The sequence below is a fragment of the Apis laboriosa genome, unplaced genomic scaffold (assembly GCF_014066325.1).
Source record: "Apis laboriosa isolate Shangri-la unplaced genomic scaffold, ASM1406632v1 scaffold9_cov152, whole genome shotgun sequence".
NCBI classification, from domain to species: domain Eukaryota; kingdom Metazoa; phylum Arthropoda; class Insecta; order Hymenoptera; family Apidae; genus Apis; species Apis laboriosa.
In genome coordinates this window covers 1,844,060-1,870,652 of record NW_025224966.1, presented here as the reverse complement: position 1 = coordinate 1,870,652, position 26,593 = coordinate 1,844,060, and the positions used below count along the sequence as shown (strand labels likewise).

The 26,593-nt window shown below is 28.1% G+C and overlaps 2 protein-coding genes and 1 long non-coding RNA gene across 3 annotated transcripts; all 3 read left to right on the top strand.

Moving 5' to 3' along the window:
• The first annotated feature begins 232 nt into the window (after window positions 1–232).
• On the top strand, window positions 233–7,013 carry LOC122719731 (NF-kappa-B inhibitor cactus). Its single transcript, XM_043945808.1, has 4 exons — window positions 233–313; window positions 2,960–3,362; window positions 4,745–5,097; window positions 6,556–7,013. The coding sequence occupies exons 1-4, from the start codon at window positions 241–243 to the stop codon at window positions 6,906–6,908; spliced, it is 1,182 nt and encodes a 393-aa protein (XP_043801743.1). The 5' UTR covers window positions 233–240; the 3' UTR covers window positions 6,909–7,013.
• Window positions 7,014–9,752: 2,739 nt separating this feature from the next.
• Window positions 9,753–12,765, top strand: LOC122719812 (stress-induced-phosphoprotein 1). The gene is made up of 3 exons (XM_043945979.1): window positions 9,753–10,022; window positions 10,405–11,945; window positions 12,027–12,765. Exons 1-3 carry the CDS (start codon window positions 10,014–10,016, stop codon window positions 12,097–12,099), a joined length of 1,623 nt encoding a protein of 540 aa, XP_043801914.1. The 5' UTR covers window positions 9,753–10,013; the 3' UTR covers window positions 12,100–12,765.
• Window positions 12,766–22,406: 9,641 nt separating this feature from the next.
• On the top strand, window positions 22,407–26,016 carry LOC122720017. The gene is made up of 4 exons (XR_006347712.1): window positions 22,407–22,799; window positions 23,514–23,796; window positions 23,878–24,060; window positions 24,145–26,016. It is a non-coding gene; the product is annotated as an uncharacterized LOC122720017 (long non-coding RNA).
• Window positions 26,017–26,593: the final 577 nt, after the last annotated feature.

The window sequence follows — 26,593 nt, the reverse complement described above, 5'->3', positions numbered from 1 at the left end:
ATTACTATTACTATCTATTTTCATTAGGAATTTCCTGTAAACTTGAATTCTATGTCGTAGCGCGCAGTTCGTTCAAAAAGAGCCACGTTGCAATACGTTGCATTGCATGTTACTCAAGTAAATTATTTGTCTAATTAAAACTTATATTTAATATATCAAATATAAGTTTTAATAAATTATATATATATATATATATATATATATATAAAATGTGTAATATAATTATAGTTTTTCCTCTGAATGCAGAAAACGTTACAAACAATTCACTATGGATCAAATCCATTCATCATATTTGCGAAAAAATCTCTAATAAGTAAGTAAACTTTTAAAAAATATTTTTTTTTATAAATTATTTATATTTTTTTCAAATTTTATCATAGTTTTTATGAATTTAAATATTTAATAAGTAGGTTATAGAAAAAAAATTTTCTTAAAAAATAAATAATTATTATAGTTTTTTAATTTATAAAAAAATATTTATAAAATATATCTTTAAATGATAAATTTACAAACATAGAAAATTATTGAAAAAATAAAATTATTTCAAATATATTAAAAAATTATCCAATGCTTTAGCTATTTCGCTTTTGAGTCATTGTATTTTTCTTGAATAGATCTTGAATAATTAAAGTATCATTATATATTTAACTTTATGAAATATAAATAAATAAGTAATTTTTAATCATTAAATGAAAAGAATATAAATAATTCGTGAAAATATTTATGAAAAAATTTAATTCTCAAACATTTTCAATTGTTTCTGGTCTTATAATTGAAAGTAAAATTGATATCGGAAAGTGAATCGTTAAAAAATTTTAATGCAGATACTCAAGCAATGATTCCGAATTATTTGATTTAAATTAGTGATAATTTATAGTTTACCGATAAAAAATAAAGAAAAAATATTATCTTATAAGCTAAAGATACAATACATGTTTTAAGCTTATCAAAAATCAGGTTTTCCCCAGATAACGGATTATAGACTGAATTTTGATTTATTCTTATTGTGAAAAAATTTGGTTAGAATTACGAAGTTATTGATAAATTTTTTATATGCTAATTCATAAATAAATTGAATACATATAATATCAAAATTTCAATAATCGTTTTACACAAATTACAAACAAAAAATTAAATATTTATGTAATGTTCTACTCATTAATAACGAATAATTATGTAATTTATTTATCATCAGATTAAAGATTAAAATTATTGTTTATAGGTATGTTTTTAACCTTCTTTCACTGTATAATCATCTCATTTACCTAACATGTTTCAATCATTTTCTTATTATAATCATTCTTGTATAATCATTTAAATTATAATATAATATATACATCGATTATAATCTGGAATTATAACTATGTAAGCTATCATATAATAATAATAATACGGATATGGATTTCTTTTGTTTTAATGATTGAATATATTGAATATCATTATCTTTGAGGAAAAACATATTTAATGACCATGAATAGGACCAAGGTTTGTTTTCAAAATTTCGAGATCACTGTATTAACTTATCTAATCGTTATATCGTAACGTATTAACTGTCGAGATTATCCGTAAATATCAGTAAAGTTTCCAAATCGGAAGTATCAATGGAATTCCCAATGAATTCTCATATAAATTATTCGAAAAGAAAGTAGAACAGTGAAAACTTCATTTCTCTATAGAAAGGTAGAAATGTGTTTGAAATAATCGTGACAAAGAAACACTTTCTCATCGAGCTTTAAATATTTGATAAAATGATAAAATTTAATTTAAATTCATAATAATCTATATATTTAAATAAAAATTCATTAATTAATTTGCATTCAATTTTAGATTAGAAATTTTTTTATGATCAATTAAAAACAAAAAAACATAAGAAATAGAAAAAATAAGATCGATTATAAAAAGAAAATAAATGATTTCATAGAAAATGCACAAGGTTAAAAAATTTCTTATGCTTTATTGAATATATTGTAAAAAATTTTAACATTGTATCTACTTTTTTAATTCTTCTTTAGATTTTTTAAAAAAATGAAATAATTTATCAAATATTTTTATGTAATAATTATTTGAGTCAAATAAAATGATAGATATAAATCAATAAATGAAAGATATTTATTAAGAGTTCTCAATTCAATTTTTTTATTCTAATTCATTATTTAAAGAATGCTAAGTTAAAATAAGTACGCAATGTATACGTGCAGTTGTCCCTGTTAGAGGATGATGGGTTTTCCCACCCCTACCTTTCCCCTTTAAAAGCTAATAAGCCATCTATCCGCTAGAGGTTCTACTGTGCATTATGGCCATTATTGTGGAAGTTAATCAGCGTATCATCTAACGTTACACAGTTAGTTCGTTTTCAGATAGCATGTGTAGTGGTATTTTAATACAATTATTGAAAATATATATATAGTTTTAGTTTTTCCTCTGCTTTTTTCATCCATAACATAAACTCTTATTTACATAACCTTTTTTGTCAAATGAGTTTTCATACCTAAAACTCATTTCCTCATAACATGAAGTTATTGTGATATAATATACTAGTTGCTAATATTTGCGAATACAGTCAAAACGAGAAAGTGACAATAATAAGAAACGAATACAAATAAAGAAACCAGCTGTTAAGACGAACGACAATCGTATGATTGATCCAATAAATGAAATAGTAACGTCATTTGTAAATTAACGAGAAACAAAACAACAATAAATAGTTCTTGTTCAGTGGAAGAAGAATCGAACAAAATCAAAAAGTTTATTAATTATTTGCTTAAAAACTACATAAAAATATTATATTAAGAGGAACGTATATACGCACAGTGCTTTACTTACTATTTTATCTGTGTATGTAGAATCACATAATATTATTTTGACGTGTGAGAAAAAAATCGATTTTTTTGCACGAGTTGAATATCGAAATCAAAAATGTGGAATTCAAGAATGACACCAATGGAAAGCAATGTTCCAGAGAATGAGCAACAGAAGTTCGAAAAACAACATAATTCGGGCCACATTGATTCCGGATTTTTATCCAGTGGAAATCTCCAAATCAGTTCGGAGCTACACGATCACGAATTGAATATTGCAACCGCACCTGTTGTCCCGGAACCAATGAGAATAGATAGTGGTGTGGATCTTGACTCAAGCGAAAACTTGAGCCAATTTACATTAAAAAAAGTTACATTAAATCTTCTAACAAGCAATAAAGTTCAAGTTGAACCTACTATCGAATTGACTCCAGTAAATACCGACAAACTTGAATTGAAGAATGATGTTTCAACATTGCGACATGAATCGCATCAATCTTCTGAAAAATCGCTCAGTGATAAATCTTGGCAATTCTATTATACACAAAATGATGATGGAGACACGTAAGTAATTTATATATGCTCTTTTTCTTTTAAAATAATACAATTATTCGAATTTTGCATGAGTCATTTTACACTTTACATAAAGAAGATGTCATTTTTCTAAAATTTCTATATATATATATATATAACTATGATATGACTAAATAGTCATTAATAACAAAATAAAGTAATAAATAATTTGATGTTTGGTTAAATTTTATTTTATGATATTATTTTTTAATTTTTTTGTGTCTTTTACGTAATATCTATAAATATCTATAAATATCAGCATAAAAAATTGAATTGTTCAAAAATAATATATATCTAAAAGTATTTTTCGCATAATATTCGAGCTTTGATTCAATTTTGACGCCATATTGACTTTATGTATAGTCTGTTCAATTAATTAAATCAATGGATGTAAACAAATACACGTGGGTGAATCATTTAAGCGAGTCAAAATTCGGCTGATTTAATTTATGATATACATTTTGTTTATTCTTATGATTAAATGTAAGACTGATTTAGATTATGATTAAATTTTAGTTAATAATTTGGTTTATAATTAAATATTTTAAAATGTCTTAAAGTGAATTTAATATTACGAATATATATTAATTAATAATATAATAATAATAATGATAACATTTTTGAAAAACAATGAATATTAAATGTTGTATGATGAAATAACTTAGTAATTTATGTAATTTTTGTAAAAGAACAGATCTTTATATTTTCTTGATTAATATGACAAGTCTTATTCATTGTTTGTAAATTCATATATATAAATTTTCATAAAAATATTGTAAAAGTCAAAAAACTGAATAAACAATTAAAATTTAATTATATCATCATTTTAAGTTAAATAATATTGCATGACAAATATTATCAAGTACAATTATGAGTTTTTTAAAGCATGATTATGATTAAAGAAAATGTCATATGTAATTATATGCATGCATAAATTGATCAATCATTTTATATTAAAAAAAACATTGAAGTGCTATAATTGTGAAATGTTTTTAACTATATTAATTTACTAAACTATCAAACTATGAAACTAATACATTTTTTAAAAAGAATTTTCAGAAAATCAAATTTTTTTATAACAAACAATAAATAGTATGATCTTGCGTCGTTACAAATAAAAAATTTTATTTGCTCGTCTATTTAATAGTATTGACAATTATATAAAAATAACAAAATTATACAAAATTAAAAAAAAAATCATAATGAATGAAATAATTCGTTGAAGACATTTGTTGTTTTAAAGAATAATCAATATCATATCTTGATCAATGTCATAACTACTGTACTGGTAGAAAATTATAACATATGTTTTTTTGTCTTTATAATAATGTTATTCGTTAATTAATAATTTGTTTCTTTTTTTATCATCTCAGGTTACTTCATATGGCCATAATACAAGGTTATATGGAAGCTACATTCAACTTGATAAAAATGGCACCACATTCATGCTTTTTAAATATTCAAAATGATGATGGTCAGACACCTTTACATTTGGCTGTATTAACACAACAACCAAAAATCGTTAGGCGATTAATTTTGGCAGGTGCAAATCCATCACTGAGAAGTTTTCGTGGAAATACGCCGCTTCATCTAGCATGTACGATTGGTGATCTTGCCTCGGTAAAAGCCCTCATTGATCCAATAAATTCTATAGAAAAGAATTACTTTCTTGCTGAGAAAAAAATACAAATTCTATCACAAGATCTGGAGCAACGAAATTATAATGGTAATTGATTGATTTATAATTATAAAAAATACTTTGAAGATATAATTCTTATAATCCTTATTAAAATAATATTCTTATAAAAAAAATAATAAAAAGGAGTGTATATAACACTATGTTTTTGAAAAAGGAAAGAAATAATATGCATGTAATATTGCTTGCAGAAAAAAAGTATGTCGGAAAATTCTAACAACTTTTACCATATGAAACAACAGTCATTGGCATAGCACTCGCGCACGCGTAGCATGAAAAACAATCCTGTAACCGTGATTATGCGCGGGTTTCCCATGATTTCATCGAGAATCGAGAATCATCCGTTATTTCAATTGTTTTGTTCGGAAATTCCGTGAAGTCAAAGTACAATACATTCGACGATTCATTTTGTTTTTACTCATTTACTTTAAAAAAAAATAATAATAATAAGATCTTTTGAGAACATCTGAATTTCCGAATAATCTTCATGTGATTTATAATTTAAAAGTAATTTTTTTTTTGGACAATATTCAAATGATAATTTGCATATATTAAAGGAAAATTAAGTTAAATATCTTTTCTATTTTTTTTTCATTCGTTATATTTTTTGCAATTTTATATATAATATAAATGATCAGTTAGATACTGAATATTAAGTCATTTACAAAATCCTGGAATTCCCACATAACGTCATCCTTACACTCCATTCTGACTTATACATTTTATAGTTATTTATGAAATGGTTGGCGTAATGGTTGATTTTGAATTACGAAATAAAGTTTTTGCTTCAGAATAATTTTGATAGATTTATCGGCTTATTTCGTAAATTGTATCATATCAAACTTAAAAATGATTTAAATTTTAAAATAAAATATAATTTAAATTTTGATAATGAAAATTATACACTTGAATTTATAAGTTTAGATTAAAAAGAAACGAGATATACGATTTTAAAACATATAATCTAATAGTAGAATGTCATTTAATTTCGAAGAAAGAAAATCAATTATATTTATTCGATACAATATCGAATAAATATTCGAATAATAAAAAATACTTAGATGTCATATTATTTATTTTTTTTCTTATCTGATACAATATATATCATGTATATGTCTGTATATTTAATAAGAATAAAAATAAATATTTGCATAATAGATATATAAAATTTTTTGTTGCGAAATGTTTTCAATTATAATAAAATTAATAATTATATAATTAAATATTACATATTTTTAGTATTTTTTTTTGATTAATATAAATTTTTTTTTAATCAAATTTCATTATTTGAACTAATAGATTTCTAATTAAATCATTGATGCACCGATCGCATTTTTCTAGAATTATCTTCTAAAAGTATGTGATTTGTCATTATGATGTAATTGTTTATCCTCATTGAAATTATTCGGTTAAAAAAAATAAAATGATATTTTTATTTTCAATATCTTATATAAAACATTTATGTATTTAATATATTCTATGTTTCAGGACAAACATGTTTACACATTGCGGCTTCATCAGATCAAGTAGAACTTGTACGATTTCTAGTACATCGCGGAGCAGATCTTAATGCTAGAGAAGGATTAGCAGGACGAACGGCTCTTCATCTTGCTATGCAATGTAGATGCCGATCTGTGGTTACGTTCCTCCTTCAAGAATGTAGATTTTCCTTAGATACAAAAACCTATCGTGGAGAGACTGCGTATCAATTAGCTCTACATATTGATAGACAACTTGCAAGGGAATTAGTAAGATTGGGAGCAATACCAGAACCACTTCCTGAGTCAGATTCGAATAGTAGTGATGAAGATGAAAGTTCTGCAATAATTTATATATCTTAGGCATAATTGTTGTGAAACAATAGAAACATTCATCAAATCTTTAACAAACATTTCAATTTTGTTTGTTATACAATCGAAATTTAGCATTATGTAATGAATTAGAATCAAAAAATTGCTATGAACGATATATATATATATATATAATATATAATACGATTGTATATATATTATATTTTTATAATATATAACGATATATATAAATATATAATATATATAAATATATATATATATATATGTGTGTGTGTATTTATATATGTATCGTTAGATTTGGAATGGTTTGTAATATATCATGATATGTAACATAGAATAATTCGAATTTTGTTGAGTTCAAATATTAATTAATAAATTGAATATATGTTATTTACTTAAAGTTAATTAGTGATATCAGTGTGAAACATATTGTAAAAACAAGAAAGAATGAAATAATACAAATATATAACGAAAGTATAAAACGAAGTATAGAGAGAAACAAAAGTCTTGAATATTCTTAATTGTGCCTCTATGAGGAGTAACTAAAATAGTTCATTAACAAAGAAAAACGAATATGATCATTGTAAAATATATCAAATGCAAATAATTCATATTTTAGGATCTCGCTCTGTAAATATAAATAAAAATATTACATTTAATACATTTCTGATTGAATGATGTGAAAATGTGTTAAAGATATTTGTATGTTTGGATGTGTTAAATGAAAAAAATCTGATAAAAGAAATACAGAAGTATAATAATATCTAATAAAACATTCATAATTTCATAATTTTTTTTAATATGTACATACATATATTTATATTAAGTAAATTAAGAAACCAAAATAATACTTATGAATAGGATTATTTTTCAAAAAACATAATTTATTTGTGTATTATTAGAGCAAAATACTTCGATACTATATCTTAAACTTTTACTATTTTTTCATTGCTGTTATCTTTATTGTATATAGTCAAGTTTTATTATTTTAATATATTTTAAATATATTTTTAATTATTTTTATAGCATCGGAATAAAACGACATTGTTATACAAACTTGATAATTATATTTTTAGTAATAAAAAATCTTGAAAAGTTCATCAATTTTAAAATTTTTTATTAAAAATTTGAAATAGTAAACGAACAGTAAGAGATACCAATAAATACTTTCTATTCGATTTAATTTTTATCTCATGAAAATATAATAGAACATGAAATGTAGTACTAATCTTGAAAGAATTTGTAAGAATTGATATAAAAATATGAAGTAAGAACTAATTTTTAATTAGTTTTTAAATACATAAAGTTATAATGATCTAAGCATTTTAAAAAGTTTATAAATTCAATTGTTTTTGAATGAATTTAATTTGCGAAATAAACAAATTTTGGAATTTAAAAAAAAGAGAATTTTATTAATTGTTTTAACAATCTTTTAAATATAAGTAAATAATCTTTTAATTATGTATAAATTTATCTTAATATAAAAAATGCAATAATTTGAAGTATATTTCTTATTTCTCAAAAATATTGTTTTTTATAATACAATATAAAAATACTTTTAATGTATACAAAAAATAATTTTGAATATAATATCGCACTAGTTATCGAACTAGTTGTGGATAAAATGAATAGTTGGGATTTCCCAGTTATTTCATTTTGCTAATAAAAATATCAGACTTTTATGACATACCAAATCAAACAATCTTGGATATCAAAATATAAAGTAACTGATTTTTTTTAACAGTCAAAGTCGTTCATATATATTTATTTCCGTTCGAATCATTATTTTTTTCATTTTTTTTTTAAATGTTCTATCACATTTAACTTAAAGAATTTATTAATTCCTACATTTTATTATTTTAATAAATATTATAACTTTATGTTTCAAAATAATAATAAACTAATCAAAATATTAAAATAAAGACAATTCTATTAAGGAAAATCTAAATTATATAGTTTAAAGGCAATATATATATATATATATATATATATATATTAATTTAGCAATGAAAATTTAAGAAAGAGATATAAATATAATTAAAATAAAAAATAAAGCGTAATAAAAAAATATTAATTATAAATTGTACATGAAAAAATTATATATATGTAAAATATAAATCATTATATTAGCAGAAGTTAACGAAATAATAATACATAAATAGTACATATATGAACATGAAGTACACAATAATCTTAATAATGAAATAATCTTAATGAAACAAATAATAGAAAAAAAATAGAATAAAAATTCGGAAATATGCTATTTCAAAAATGCTGCAGATGAAACAAGCACAATAAGAACAAATTGTAGAACAAAGACAAAAATATAATAAAAATTGTATTATTAGTACCATTTTCAAAGTGTCATTCTACAAATGAAACATATATAAATAAGTGATCAAAAAAAAGATAGAAATAAGATAAAAATTGGTTATTAATATCATTTTTTAAATATCAATGATATCTTTTTAAAATAAAATAAAATAAAATTTCTAAAGATCAGCGTTCTCTCTTCATAATTTTTGAATATTTTTGATATTTAAGTAATAATACTAATTTTCAATTTTTATTCTATTTTATTTTGTCTTTCTAAAGAAATATCTCTAACACTTGACAGATGGCATTAATGGTTATTTCTTATTCTATCTCTGTCCTTCTTTTATTATTTGCTCTCTTTGTCTATATTTGTTTCGTTGTGACACACTAGAGATGGCGTTGATTTCTGAATTTTTATTCTATTTCCATCCTTTTCTTACTACTTGTCCTATTAAATGTTAGGTCTATTCTGTAGTTCAATTGTGATGATACATATATTGTAAAGGAAAATATGCCAAAGGAATGTAATATCATTTGAACTAAAGATGAAGTTAAAATTGAATTCATGTTATACATAAAAAAAGTATATACATTTTCGAAGGTACTAGAAAATTGTAGAACATAATCACGGGAAGACATTACGTATAACTAGTTTCACTATAATCAAGAAGTGGCGCTAGTTGTCCATTTCTGGAGCTTTCTGAAAATCTGCGCCGGCTCAAGAGTGTGCATTCACGAGTCATCACGTATCTTTGCAAGCATAAAAGAACGAGTTGCGAAAAATAGAACGAAAGTATCACTGTTCTGAAGTCAATCGTAATGGACCAGGTAAACATTCTTATCATGTCGATTGCCATTATATATTTCGTAAGGTTAAAAGCACTGTGTTTATTCACGATATCATCCATTGAACACGCTTTGCTTTAAAAATTGTCTTGCTTGTCTTATTGCTTCCTGCAATATTTTTCTCGTACATTCTATTAGGTTGCTCCTAAGAACATTAATTTTTATTCTTTTATTTCATTTTTTGTTTCGAAATTACAATTATTTAGATTTATATAATGGAAAATTCGAGATGTTTGTTAATTAGATAACTTTTTTCGTTTTAAAATTTTTTTTAAAAAGAATATTTTTTATTTTTTGTTAGTATTCGTCTTTTTGAATTATAATTGTGTATATTTAATAATATCAAATTATTAAATGTGTGCAGGTATATTTACTGAAACAAAAAGGTAATTCTGCTTTAGAAGAAGGAAGATATGAAGAGGCTATTAAACATTATACAGAAGCAATTGGCTTAGATGAAAATAATCATGTTTTATATAGTAATAGATCTGCAGCTTTTGCTAAAGCAGGAAAATATAAACAAGCATTAGAGGATGCTGAGAAAACTGTGAATTTAAAACCTGATTGGGGAAAAGGATATTCACGTATGGGTAGTGCACTAGCTTATCTAGGTAAATTGAATGAATCTATTAAAGCATATGAAACTGGTCTACAATATGATCCTGGCAATGTCCAACTTCAAAGTGGTTTAGCTGAAGTTAAAGCTCAACTTTTAATGGCTGCTAATCCTTTCAATAGACCAGATCTTTTTGTAAAACTTGCAAATGATCCTAGAACTAAAAGCTTTTTGCAAGATCCAGGATATTTAAAACTTTTGGATACTCTTAGAAATAATCCAGATGCGACAGCTCAAATGTTATCGGATAAACGAATACTTACTACTCTTAGTGTATTATTGGACATGGATACTGATGTAGAAATGCCAATGCACAAAGATTCTGAATCAGAATCTCCAAAACCTAAACAGGAACCACCTAAACCTCAGAAAAAAGAAGAAGAAGAAGATTATAGTACACCTCAAAAGCAAGCACAACGTGAGAAACAATTGGGTAATGATGCTTATAAACAGAAAAAATTTGAAATAGCTCTTGAACATTATAATAAGGCAGTTGAATTAGATCCTACAGAAATCATTTACTTATTAAACATAGCAGCAGTATATTTTGAACAGAAAGAATATGATAAGTGTATTTCTCAATGTGAAAAAGCTATTGAAGTTGGAAGAGAAAATAGAGCAGATTTTAAATTAATAGCTAAGGCATTTACTAGAATTGGACATGCATATAAAAAAATGGAGAACTGGAAACAAGCAAAGGTGTATTACGAAAAATCTATGTCAGAACACAGAACACCAGAAATTAAAACTCTTCTTTCAGATATTGATAAAATTATCAAAGAAGAAGAAAGGAAAGCATATATTGATCCAGTAAAAGCAGAAGAAGAAAAGGAACTTGGAAATGAAAAATACAAAGAAGGAGATTATCCAGCAGCAATAAAACATTATTCAGAAGCTATTAAAAGAAATCCTGATGATCCAAAATATTATAGTAATAGAGCTGCTTGTTATACTAAATTGGCAGCATTTGATCTCGGATTAAAGGATTGTGAGAAATGTGTAGAAATTGATCCAAAGTTTATTAAAGGTTGGATAAGAAAAGGTAAAATATTACAAGGAATGCAACAACAGGGAAAAGCTCTCACTGCTTATCAAAAAGCATTAGAATTAGATCCTTCAAATAGCGAAGCATTAGAAGGATATCGTTCATGTGCTGTTTCTGTTAGTTCTAATCCTGAGGAAGTAAGAAAGAGAGCAATGGCAGATCCAGAAGTTCAAAGTATATTACGGGATCCTGCTATGAGACTTATTTTAGAGCAAATGCAAAGTGATCCTAGAGCTTTACAAGAGTAAGTACAATTAACATATTAGATTTATTAGACTAAAATAAAATTGCTTACTTTTTATTAATATTATTTTTTTTTTTATAGCCATCTAAAAAATAAAGATGTAGCAGCAAAGTTGCAAAAACTTTTGGAATCAGGTCTAATAGCTATTCATTGAAGATGAAAATGTCCGTATTTGTGCATAGCTCTGTGCATGACATTTTATTGTCGCCAAGTTCCTTTGATATTATGGAAACAATGCTGTTCGTTCTATTTTTGTGTATTAGGAATATGTTATTTAAACAAACAGGTCACCTACTGGCATATTCACTTTATATCTGTGTTCTGAAGAGCTATTGTCAAATATAAGTTCCGTTGTATACAAATATTTTCGCGTGAATGCAGTGGCCTTCTGGTCATAGACCACTTTTTCATTGTAAATCTTCGTACAATAGTTATGTATGTTTTAATATGTCTTATAGAGTTTAACTCTATCAACTTATTATATAATTACAAGCTTTTACATAACTTTTGCATAAAATAACACTTCCAATTGTAAATCATCAATATCAATGACATCAAATATGTTAGTATATTTTAAATTTGTTACATAAACTAAGTTAAATCAAATTATTAAATCCGATTAGCCTTGATAAACATTTCCATGCGTCAAACGTGTATTTAGATTTATTTTATATATAAGCGAATATAGTTTTGGTTTAAAGCACTAATATTGTAATAATAAAACAGGATAACAATAGCGATAATTACAGTAATTATAATAATAATAATTGTATGATTTATTTAAAATCAAATTCAGTTCAATATAAAAATATGATAAACAGTGTAATTTTAATCTGTTTATTATAATTTCTCATAAAAATATATGAGAATTCCTATGTTTATTGGTAAAATTTTTTTACATTGAATTTATTGTACTTTAATATAGATATAACAGATCATATATATGTTTAAAATTTTCATTCTGAATTTAAAAATTTTACAGAATCATTTTAATTAATGATAATTAACAATAACGATATCTATTTTATGTTAATAATAATGGTGGTAACAAGTTAAATAATATGAAAATAAAATCAATTAAAAACGAAACAAATAATATCGGACAACAAATTTTTTAAATTTGAAATAAAATATTTTCATATTATTATATTAACTCAATTTATATGAGATAAAACACACAAATCACACAAATCGATTAAATATAACGTAATCTATTTATAAAATTAAAAATATGTGAAATTAAAATATGTGTAAATAGTATGTTTTTTGTAACAAAGACATATAAATTTAGGAAATCAAGTTTTCAAAATTAAAACACAAATCTGACCCATTTTATCTCGTAAACATTTATAGATAAATGCAATTATTTTTAAAATTAGCAATCGAAATATTAATTTGATGATAATTCGTCATTCGATGGTTGAAATCATAAGAATTTTTGCTGAGTTTTTCTACCTCTTTTTTTCTTCTCTGCTATAGCTCGGTATTTACAAGTATTATACTTCTCTCTCATGATATATGGAAGTAACTCGGAGCGTCACCTAACGTTGCAAAATTAGTTCGCTTTTAGATAGCGCACTGAGTAGAGTTTCACTACTATTATAAATTATTATAGTTATCAAGTTTATATATTATATTTTCTTCTTTTGTTTTATTTTGTCAAAAGCAAACTTTTTTTTACATAACCTTTCTCGTTAAAACAAGATGTAACATGAAATATTATAATATTTCATGTAATATTTCGAAAATATTTTTAAAGAAAAATTCGAAAACAAAAAATCAAATATATACAAAGTCAAATCAATTGTCAAGACGAATGATTGATAGAATAAGTAGGTGACATTGCTTGTGAATGATTAAAATATAGTCGAATATGTTTTTATTTAGAAGAAGATACTAAAAATCAATTAATTATTTTTGCTGGACAGCTATGTAAGTAAAAGCATATTAAAAAAGTAGAAAATAAAGATTATGTATACAATGTTCTGTGTTTGAGTATGTGTATACGAATCACGTAGTAATTTTTTTTCAATAAGCGGTAAAAAAGTTAAAATTTTTGAAAATGTATTTAATTCCGTAAGGATATCGATGAAGAACAATATTCCAGAGAATGAACAACAAAAATACAAAGATCAATGTACTGAAAGTCACACCAATTTCGAAATTGTATTTAATGAAAATCTCCAAAACAATGCGATATTATATAATTATGAATTGAATATTGTAATTATACTTGTCTTATAGAAATCGATAAGCAAATACTAGTGTGGATCTTGATTTAAATAAAAATTTAAATCAGTTTGTGAGTGGTAAAATTCAAATTGAACGAAGTAATTCCGATAAAAATCGACAAAGAACAAAGATATGAGACATATCAATTTTTGGAAAAACCTCAAATTGATGAACAACGGATTTACTATATACAGGATAAGAATAATGATATGTAAATAATCTACATATGTTTTTTTTCTTTTTTCAAAATATGTTTGATTTAATTAACAATAAGCAATTGCTCGAACTTATTTGTACAATAACTTATGTGTTTCACTATACAATTGTAAATGTCATTTTTCTGAAATATTTTTATTTTTTGGGGGAATTTTATAATAATATTTGACAAGTAGAATCCATAATATCGATTTTAAATTTAGGAATAGTTAATTCAAAGTTATATGTATGTAGCTATATATTTTTAACTAGATATGATTTTTTTTATCCTTATATGATTCTAGTTATAGATAATTGAATTAATAATTATAAACAAGTATACGTGAAGTATAATAAACAGTAGTATAATAAGTGAATGAAGTATAATAAGTATAATAAACATTTAGAAAAGATAAATAAAATTCTTGTTTCGACTAATGATAATTAATAAAAAAATCGATAATGATCCTACAAGGATATGCAATATTGAATTCATATATTATACATATATTATATGGATATATATATTATGGATCATGATCAATGCTTCATTGTAACATTTTGATTAGCTATTGCATTGATACAAGTTATGATATAATATGATATTTTTTTTTAATAAGTCATATATATAATATCTTTAATAAGTTATTAATAATTTATCTTTTTTTTCTTATTTCAGATAATATTACATGATCTTTTGTGCAAGACTTTAAAGATACTTTGGAAGATACATTTAGCTTAATAAGAAGGATACATATTCGTATTTTTTAAATATTTTGAACTATGATGATCATCTGTATTTTACCGTATTAACATGTCAATCAAGGATAAATTATAAGATTACTTTTGGCAGATGCAAATGCAGAATTGAAAAACTTTTGTGGAAACAGTTTTTCATTTGGCACATAAGATCGGCAAAAAATCTTATTGATTCTTTAATTTTTGCGGAAAAAAATTATCTTTTCCCAGAAAAAAAAGTATCTGTCTTACTCTAAAATTTCGAACAACAGAATTATAAAGGTAATTGATGGATTTATAGTCTTATTATTCTCTTTTTAGTCTTATTATTCTCTTTTTAAAAAGATAATCTTTTTTTTATTTTCTTTCATCATTAAAACGAAATTTTGGTTCCAACTAAAAGTCAAGAGCTGAAACACTTTAAAGATAATCAATAATCAAATAAGATAAAATTCAATAATCAATATTAATCAATTTAAATCAAATTTAAAACTTCAAGTGATATTCGCAGTGATTTAAGTGATAAATAAATATTCAGAGAATTTTATGACTAAGAAAATTGAAAGAAAATGAGAAAAATGTTGCGATATTAAATCGGAATATGCATGATGGAATTTTGGCGTGTTAATTGTGCATATATTACATCTATTACATCATCATATTATATACGATGATATAGAAAGCTCGAAGCAAATATTTTTGATATTTAAAAATTTTTAGATGTCTATTTACATACCATGATTCAATTTGACTTAAGAAATTCCACAAGGCATAAAAATCAATGGATATTATCATTTTTAAACGTTTTCCGCGAAAAATATTCATTTTAGAAACAAAAAAAAAGGTTAAAAAGAAATTATTTAACTTTATTTGGAAGAATCAATTATATATTTGTAAGTTATGGATATCATATATAGATTATCATATCATATCATATCGTAGTTATTTTTCTTCATATCTTTGATATTATTGTATATCTCTATAAGAATAGATAAAGATTTAAAAGATAAAGATTTTTAAAAAAGGGGAGATAAATTTACTATAAAATGAATAATTATATTTCATCAATGTACATATTATCGATGATAATAAGGGATTATTAATTTTAGTATTTATTTAGATTAATATTTAATTTGGAATTTCTAATGATGATTCATCTCATCTTTCTATCTATATTTTTTAAAAATATATGATTCGACCACATTGTTATAAAATCATGTATTTCTATTCTTATTAAATAATTTCGATTAAGAAATAGAATGCTAATTTTTTTTTATATCACTTGTTTCTTAATTCTAAATATTTATTATTAATTTTTTTCTTAATTCTAAAATAATATTTGAAATAATAAAATTCATATATTAATGTAATGTATTTTATGTATCAGGACAAATGTGTTTACACATAACTACTTCAATGGGTTAAGTATAACTCGTACGACTTTTGGTGTGTTGCGGAACAGATCTTAATGCTAGAGAAAGATTGACAGGATATACGGATTCTTTATTTTTCAATAGAAATATAAAAATTGGTTAATAGTTGCATTTTTTCTTGAGATTCTATCTAAATATTATGCCGAGAGCAATTACAAAACTTTACTATATAATAATCAACTAGTAAGAAAATTAGTAAAACTAACAGTAATGCTGGAACTGTTTTCTGAATTTGACAGCAGTGACGAGGATGAAAACTTTGCAACTATTTTTGTATCTTTGTATTTCTGTGTGCATTAAGTTGGAGTAAAATTCATCATTTCGTTTATTAACGTTTCAAATTTGTTTATTGCTGCAGAATCGAAATTTATTATTTATAATTAATTAGAATATTGTTATTCGATATATATATATCATTAGATTATTTCATACATTTTTAGAATAATATTATAATTATACATCGCGATAAGAATATGATATAGATAATAAAAATATTATAAAATCCGAGTGAATAGTATAAGTATTTGTTTTTGTAGATAATTAATATCGTATCAAAGTATGTAACTATATATTTATAAAATTGTAATGTATTATAAATCAGTAAAAATCATTAATTACAATTTTATATGATTAGTCTAATTGTAATAAAAATTCATAGAATATTCTAGATAGAGAATAGTTAATTATTCCAAGAAAATAATTTTTAAAATTTAAAAAAATCTACGGTTATAAAAAGTAATAAGATTGAATTTTATAATAATTTTTACTAATATATAGAATATTAGAATATAAAAATATAATATTTTTTTTTTTAGAATATAATATTATATATATTTTATAATAATTTTTAGTAATATAACTTTAGAATATAATATTAATTTATTATTTAAACATAACATATATTTTTTAATGTATTAAATAGATTTATTTACAATTTGAAAATTAATATTTATCTTAAGATAATATATTTAAGATAATATATTCTATATTTGTTTTATTTAATCTTTTTTTACAAAAAATACAAACAATAGTAAAGTAATATAATAGTAAAATAATAGTTCAAAAAAAATAATTAAGATAAAAATAATAGTTTAAAAAAATAATAATAGTTTAAAAATAATTAAGATAAAAAAATACGTTATTAATGTTTTAAGATAAAATAAAAATTTTTGCGTTTTATATATAATTTGTTATATTATCTATATATATATAATCATTTTGTGAATCGAATATCAAATATAAAATATGTATAAAAATTTTGTTTGAATATTTGTAGCCGCAAAACTAAAAATTTTTATTTTAGTCATTTATTGTATTTTTGTTTGTCTTATTTTTAGGATAATTAATTTTTAAAACTCAATAAATATTTGATTATATATATATATATATATATATATATATATATGTATATATATATATATGAATTATAAATAAATAAATGAATAATGAGTCATAAATGAATAAATATTTATTAAAAACTTATTTACAAAACTTTTTTATATTTCTAATTTTATATTTCAAAATTACTTTAAATACATTACTTATTCTTGGATTTTTAATAAAGTTTTTAATAATACTAAATAAATCAAAGATTTAATAATATAATTGTTATTGAATTTTGATGTTTATTTATCTTCAGAAAATTCTTAATTTTGAATCTTAAATTCATTCGAACAAATACATTTTACATTTAAAAAGACAAATTATTTCAAATCTATATGATAATATTAATTATATCATAATTATCTATCCATAAACAATCTTTTTACGAATCTTATTATTATCTACTTACTTATAAATTAAAAGCATTTCCATTTCCAATTCAAATTCGAATAATTTCAAAGTATAATTAAAATTATTTTTTTTTTTTTTTTTTTTGTATTATCTTTTTAATTCATTTATATCTAATCGCAAAATAGTCTAGTTATAAACTCAAGGTTTGAATACGATTAATGAAGTCTCAAATAATAAAATTATATTCGATATTTTCGACTATTTTAATTCTTTTTAAATTATCTGCTAATCATTCTGTATAAGATAATGACATTATCATTTATAAAAAGCGTAATTAATTTAGCAATTGAGATATTTACCCAAATAGATAGAACCTGTTCTATTGCTCACGGTCAGATTCTTGTCACGTGTTAGTTTAGGAAATCGGTGAACGACTCAAAGTTCAACAGTGTCGAAATGTATCTATCTTTGGACAATCCTTGACAAGATGTTTATTTATTCAACTGTATTTAATCAATGAGAGTATACCTACAACCAACACATCTTCTCCGATTGATATAATTCCGATGAATTTATTTGAAAATTTTGATTACAAAAGCGGAATATTTATCAAACACGCGGTCGATCGCAGCCAGTTATAGTAAACAGACGGAACACTTGATTATACGATTTTCTGGGTATCTTTTAACGCTAATGGTGGGACCGCCGCGTGTCCGTCGGCCTTTCGTTTATTCCTATTGACAGAGACGGGGGAAGAAAAACAGGCGGGCGACGTCATTTCCGAACCGAGGTGAAACTTTCCGTGGCTTTGAGCCTTTGACAAACGGTCGTCCGTAATTGGATTCGTTTTATAAAGTTCCAACGAAACGTGCAGCTTTCTGCTATTAATTGGAGATGGTAAGCGGCGCGCTGCTACAGCGACGAGGAGAGTGCGGCTCGAGGTCGACGAGGGTGATTAATTTAATTCAATTACAAACCGACGGCAGATCCAGGGCATCGATTTTATTACCATTTCTCCTCGTCTCTTGTATCCCCGAGATCTTCGCGTTCGAGACCATCCCCCAACCGTGATGCCGTTCACTTTGCGTTCACATTCATCCACTTTTCTTGTATCCGACAAAATCGATTATCATCTTTAAAAGTATGTAACGATGTAATATTCTTCCTTGTTACGCATTATAGATAATAACAAACGTAAATAATATTTTATATCTCTCTTTTTAATCGCGGGGATAATCATCAGTTTTCAAGAGGATGTCGAATTAAAACGCAATTCACGAATAATTATCGGTGAAAAGGGAAATTCATCTCTTTGATCAATTTGCCTAGAATCGAGTGGAATACTGAAAATCCGGTTGCGCGCTCGAGATTAACGAAATCTGAAGGGATTCACGGTGGAGATGAAAAGAGAGAGAGAGAGAGAGAGAGAGAGAGAGAGAGAGAGAGAGAGAGGGAGAGGGAAAAAGGAAAAGAGGGAGAGAGAAAGAGAAAGAGAAAGGAAAATGAGAGAAGAATTTCCTAGCAACGGAGATGTAGGCACTGCTCGGTTTTACACCTGCTAGCGTGTGGCAGTAGATCGTTCACTGGTTTGCATCCGTGGAAAACGCGGCTACCCGCCATTATACGTGCTTCACGCCCCTCGAGTGGAAAGTGATCTGATAGCGGATTTTTATAGCGCGCGAAGAGAGCTTTTCAACGGCGCGTCATCTATTCTTTTATACCGGTGGAAATTTTTCGAGAAATGCACTTTTCAGATGAATCATCATTTTTTTTCTTTTTTTTTTTCTTCGTCGTAATCGCTCACTTCCATTTACATCCGTTTTCACCGTATCAATCGACGTCCTTCATTCCGTCCCCGTTTTAGGTATCATTTCGGCGAAATATCATCAAGAATTCAATTACACTTTGATACAAAACGTTAAACTATAATGGTGACAAACACGGGAACAATTTCCACCTTTGGCAAACACGCGATGTAAGGACATTGAACAATCCTCGGGGAGGCCGCTCCTCTTGTGTAGCCAATCTCTTCGTCAACGGTGATGTTCCGTGGTTTCTGTAAATCTCGCTCTCGAGTCGAGTAATTTGCCAGCTTGGCCGTTTTGTGCGTCGTTTACGCGGCGATTCCTCCCCCTCGCACCCGATCGGCAAATCGCTGCCATATTTAGAGTGGTTGCATCGTGGTATACGCTCGCGCGTGTACTATCGTACACATGCAGGATCGCGAGGGTATGCGGTGTACGTACGTCGGTTACGTAGCTACTTACGTTAGCTTCCGTGATACATGGAGGTCGCACCTAAATTTCCCCTGGGAGTCATACGTCTCTCCGACCTCTCGGCAACCCTCTCTATTTTCCCTGTGTCTGTCTCTACCCTCCTCTTCCTTCTCCTCTTTCCTTTTGCGCCCCTCCCTCCCTTCTTCGCGACGACGATCTTGCCTCTCGTTTTTTTGCCCCTCTGCCTCCACCGCATCTCGAACGTTTACCAAAGATGTCGACGTGGATGTCGAGAGGGGGCAGAAAAAAGGAAGGTGCATCCATCTCGTTCTCTCTCTCTCTCTCTCTCTCTCTCTCTCTCTCGTCCACGACCACATCACGGTATACATTAAAATAATTGTGCAGGGATGATGCAGATTCCGATCTCTTCCGGTGTCGCCGGGAGATTCTCTCTCGTTTTCATCTCGAATTTCAATTCCTTTTTTTACATTCATCGCGATTCGAATTCGACGCGATTGAAGATCGTTAATGGATCTGTTTGACAGCGAGACCTGTTTCAATCTTTGATTCTCTCATTCAGATCTTTATACGGAGAGACTTTATTTATTAAAATAAAGTCGATGTTGACCGATTTTTATCAATCGCGGCGGCCATAGAAATTAAAATTAAATCAAGACGATCGCGTCCTACGATGGCATCAAGCGGATTAAATCGCGCAGCACGTTCTCGAGTGATATTAAAAGCCGCGATAATAAAGCTGTGTCGCGTTAATCCTATCCTCCCCTCCTTTTCCCCCTCGTGTCGTGCATTTTTAATAAAAACCACCACCCTCTCCCTTGCTCGCGACACGAGATCGCGCATCGCAGCAGAACATTGCCGCAAAGATTGCGCGCAATTTTTGCGGGAATACGTCTTTCTGAAATTATACGCGGCGTTTCATGCATACGTTATCGTAATGTTTAATAAAATGGGCGATATCGCGGCGTTGGAGGATGGCGTGGAATGGGCGAGGGAGGGATGGGGCGAACGGGCGTGGAACGACGCGGCCGTTGCAATTTTTGGAGAAATATCGTCCGCGGCTCGCGTAATTTGCGTCGATGGGCCACATCTGGCCCGTTGGGCGTGCGTTGTGTACCTCCCGAATAATAAATTGGCCCGCGACCATTTTGCGCCAGAAGCGACGCTTCTTCGAGGCATGCTCGCGACGAGCTTAAAGTGGTATTATTGAAATTGCGCTCTTCTGTCGTGCCGCTTTTAATAAGCCCCCGCCTCCCTTCCCTTCTCTGTGATATCGGATATTTTGTCCGTACCGGGAAATGATATTAAACAAAACAAGCAATAAACGTGCAAATACGTGCATTCCATTCTGGATTCTGGATAACTTTCACTTATTTTTCGTTGAATTAATTAACACAAGGAATTCGTAATAAGAAATCCTATTTGAAAAATTCGTATATATATATATTTGATCGAGTCGAAGAAGCATTACTATCTGCTGCTTGTCATGTTCGAGAATCGTTCGTCTGAATATATCGTGCTAAAATCGTGAAAGCAGGATATCTTCCGTTCCATGAGATTTTATTGTCGGTTATTTTATTTTGTTTTGTTCGAGTGTCATTAACAGGAAGCAAGTTAGCCGTTCTCGCGGTAGAGTGGATTTTGTAACTCGAGCTTGCCTACTTTCACGCGCATCCCTCAGGAATATATATATATATATATATATATATATATATATACACGTGTGTTCACACAAGAAGAGCGGGAAAGGAGCTCTCGCGGTACGTGGCGACGAAAGGGAGAGCTGGATGGGGGGAAGAGGCAGTGCAACAGGGGGGAGAAGGTCGGTCGGTCGTAACGGCGAATAGAATAGCGGCATAAAACGTCGCGAGGAAGGCGTGCTCGGTCCTCCGCAATTTCCCGGGGATCGTCGAACCCAGCTAGTCGGCTTATTAACTTTTATGAGAGAACAACGGGCGGACGCAAGTGAGAAAGGGATAGGAGAAAAGGCGCGGACAGAAGGCGACCCAACGGCCATTTGCAGCTTGCGAAAATATCCTTTGCCATTCGCTTACAATGGAATTATACACCGGGGAAATTTTTTCCCTACAAGATTTATCGGGAAAAGCACGATTTAATACGTAGCACGTTCCCCGATAATATTGGAACTTTTTCAACGAGTTCACGTTTGTAACTTTCGATAATTATTCCAACCTTTCGCGTGGAAGATGGAAGACGCGTGACAAAGGAAGCGTGAAACACAAGGTTCGAGTAGATGGAGGAACGGAAAGAGGAGGGGAGGAGTAAAGGTAAGCGCACGAAAAAATTTGAGCAGAGGAAGAAAAATTCTCGTCGCCTTTGAGTCGCGATGTCACGTCGATTCTTTGCCCATGCCTTTCGCTTCCTACATTATCGCGAATTGGATACGCACAACGGCGCGGCGTGGCATTTTTCGCTCGAGACGTACGCAACGTATTATCTTCCCTCTGCCTTCAGACAACGCACCTCTGTTTCGCAGCCTCTGTAATAATTTCCCCCTTGATCAAGGAGCGTGGATGAATATGCGAATTCATGCACACAACCATGACGGAAGCCGTCCTCGTTAAATCGACGCGCGTTTCGATTCTGGCCGAGAGATCTCCAATTATGTTAGGTATTCAGGCGAACGATTTCGTTAGTGTTTGATAAACAGTAGTTAGCAACGAGTCACGATAAAATCTGCCGAATCGTATCGAAACGATCGCGCTTTTAAATTAAAAGTCAATATAAGCGCCGTGCTCCCCAGCGTCCAACGGATATCCGATCAATTCAACGCGCATTATGGATACGTATGGAAATTTGCGCGTACGAAATTAACGCGATACTTGGCGTACGCGATGTTCGTTTCCACCTCTTTTTTTTTATTCTCGCAAATGGGAGAGCCAGTTTCGAACCAGTTTCGTAGATTAACGCGTTCACGAGCATTCTCACGAGAAAATATGCTGAAAAAAATATATACTGGATCTTTTTCCTTTGTCCTTGAGAATGTGCCCGCGAAGAGAGTAAAAAGAAGGAAAAAACGGTGGAATGGATGAAGAAAGAAAGGAAGGAAGGAAGGAAGGAAGGAAGGAAAGGAGGGAGGGAGAGAACAATAGTGTTCAGCCAATTACGTAGTTCACCGGCAACGTCGACGAGGGCGCAACAATCTTCATTCCTTTCAATTCTTTCATTCCTTGTATCGTGGGCAAAGAAGAGAGACCAGAAGCCGATTGCCGAAAAATTCTTCCAGAAAATTCGCGCACCATGAGAAGGGAACCGGATCAAAAGGTATATTTTTGTTGTTGGGGAAATGGTAGACATCAATTTTCACCACAGATATTCTCTCCTATCGTTTATTTTGATTTGCAGGATTCGTTATCGTGCTCTTCCCTCCCTTCCTAGTTACGCCGAGACTGCTTGGGATTAAGAGATTTCGTGGCGTGGAATTTATGGCATGGGTTTCTTCACTTCTGCTGGGACTTCATAAATATACGGATAGTTGACGGGCGGATGGACGGCTGTTTCGTGGACGGCGCATTTGTCTCGTTTGTCGTTAGCTCATTACCTCCATTCCTTCTTTATACGTTCGTGTTTGAAAAGTGAAACATTGTGACACTCTATGCCTCTCTGTTTTAGGAAACAGGCGTTATCGATAAGGGAAGGAAAATCCAATAGAACCGCTGTTCGAAAAGTCGTTTTCGATACATCCGGAGATACGAGATATATTTTGTCGAGTTGGCGAGTGTCTGACCCGATTATGGATCGATATACGTTTCACGCATCGCTACATCAGCGAATTTTCTAATCTCTGCGTTTATATTCTTAAATCTTAAATTGACTATATTGCATTTTTGAAATTGCGAAATTAGAAATTCGAATCGTACAATATCGTTATAACGTCGAATAAAATAGAAAGCACGCGATGCAAGTAAACAGATATCGGTCTGGAACAATCAGATTTGTGCCTAGTTTATCGCGCGAATTGAACGAAATCGTGAAACGGTTGTGCTCTAACGTTTTCTATGCAAAACTTCTTCCAAATCGCTTACAACGGTTACGCAAACATCCGATCGGATTATCGATGAAGCGTGTAGCATCAAAAAGTGTTTACTTTACATTGGTATAAGGCCGGAACAAAGAAAGAGGAAAGTAGGACGAAATAGAAAATTAAAGGAGGCGAGTCAGTGGGTCGACAATGAAGGTGAAGGAAAAGGATGGTGGAATCTTTGGGAATACGGGAATGAAAGAAAATCTTTATATATATGTGTAATGTATTTTTCTTTCTTCTTCGACGATCCTCGTATTTACTTGTTTGGAATCGTGCTCCGTGGCGTGGAATTATCGAGGATGGCAAATATAAAGAGTATCGAAAACCACTCGAACCAAGGAAGGAATAAAGTGGGATAAATGCGTAGAGGATGGATGGACAAAACGAAGAAACTGGTACTGGTGTGTCCCAAGGTAATTAAGCAAAGTATCGTGCTACGTACATACGAGTGAAGGAAAAACGAGGAAAAAGTAGAATGCTACGAGGTTGTAGGAGGTGTTAGATCAAGGGAATTGACCGAGTCGTCTCTGCCTTCGCATCCTTTACTTCGTTCCACGAATGCGGTCAGAGCGTGTCGTTGCTTGCTTTTAAATCGAATCGACGAAGAAACCGTTCGTCGTTAATTTAATAAAACTATCAGCCACGACGTACATTTTAACGAGCCTCTACCTGTTGTTCTCCCTTTCATTGAATTTATTCGTGTCGCGAACGTAAAACAAACGGGGTTGAATAGCCATTGCGACGAAGTGAAGAGGATAAAATTAGACAGGTAAAACAGAATATATTTAACAGCTTAACGGTCAAGGTTTTTCTATATAGATTTGTACGTAGATGAAAATTATGATCATTTTTAAAATAATCGTAATAAGTCGTAAATAGCATGTGTATAAATTTAACAACGAACGGTTAAATGGATTCTTATTACGTTGTATTGACGTTTGATTTTCGTTCGTTATAAATAACAGAACAAAAGAAAAGAACATTTGTGTTTTAATTTAAAAGATATTGATAAAAAATTTTTAATTCTTGATACATTGTATGAAAAAAACAAATTTTTCTTAAATTTTGTTACGTAATTGAATTTCTTATTAAAAAAAAAAATTTTTTTTTTACGCCATCTAGTTTTTGAGATATTTAAAAAAATATATTTTTTAACACTCCATTTTGGAGAATGATTTCACTCATTCAAGGTGAATATCAACTGATAAAAAAAATATTCAATTTTTGTCAAATATTTTTTTTTTTTTTGAGAACTATCTCCTGTATAAATTTCATCAGAATCAGAATGTGTAGATTTCGATACGTTCCTTTTTAAAATACCAATTCAGATATGAATTTGCATATCAATGGTATCAGTTGATTAATAAATATTATTTCATATTGTAAGTAATTATTGCGATTCTTCGAATATACATTAGTTTTATTTAAATTTCAAATCATATTATATAAGATGATTATGATTTTGATATATGACTTATTTATTCGTAACATTGAAGATATGATAAATTATTTACGAATATATTATAATTAATTATGATATATTTTTTTAATTTTAATTGATAATTTTAAATTTTTATTTTTAATTTTAAATTTATACGCGTATAAGTTTTTCGTTATATAACTTATTCATACGATAGATAAATATTGAAAAAATTTTTTTTTAAAATAATTCTTTTTTCTAAAACTAAATTTTAAATTTCTATTTATATATTTTATCATCATTCGGATTATTATGATGTAACCAATTGTCAATTAAAAAATATAAATGATAAGATAAATAATCATTGTAATATATAGAAATAATCAATGTGTATACAAAAATACGTTGATTCTGTTATTAAAATCCAAGATCAATAAGGATTTCGACTTTTGAAGAGTTCAAAGGAAATATTGACGGAACAACATCGAGAAGCAATATCTTCTAAAAATTTTTCGAAGGATCGTGAAATAAGATTGTGAAATATCAGCATGTAATCTCAAAATATAGACATATTCAATATATGTCTATGTTTTATAAATACTTTCTTACCAAATGTC

Coding starts and splice junctions, on each gene's coding strand:
- LOC122719731 (XM_043945808.1), top strand. CDS start 241: ATGCAGAAAACGTTACAAACAATTCACTATGGATCAAATCCATTCATC. Junction 314..2,959: donor TGCGAAAAAATCTCTAATAA/GTAAGTAAACTT, acceptor GCAATGTTCCAG/AGAATGAGCAACAGAAGTTC. Junction 5,098..6,555: donor GGAGCAACGAAATTATAATG/GTAATTGATTGA, acceptor TCTATGTTTCAG/GACAAACATGTTTACACATT.
- LOC122719812 (XM_043945979.1), top strand. Junction 11,946..12,026: donor GATCCTAGAGCTTTACAAGA/GTAAGTACAATT, acceptor TTTTTTTTATAG/CCATCTAAAAAATAAAGATG.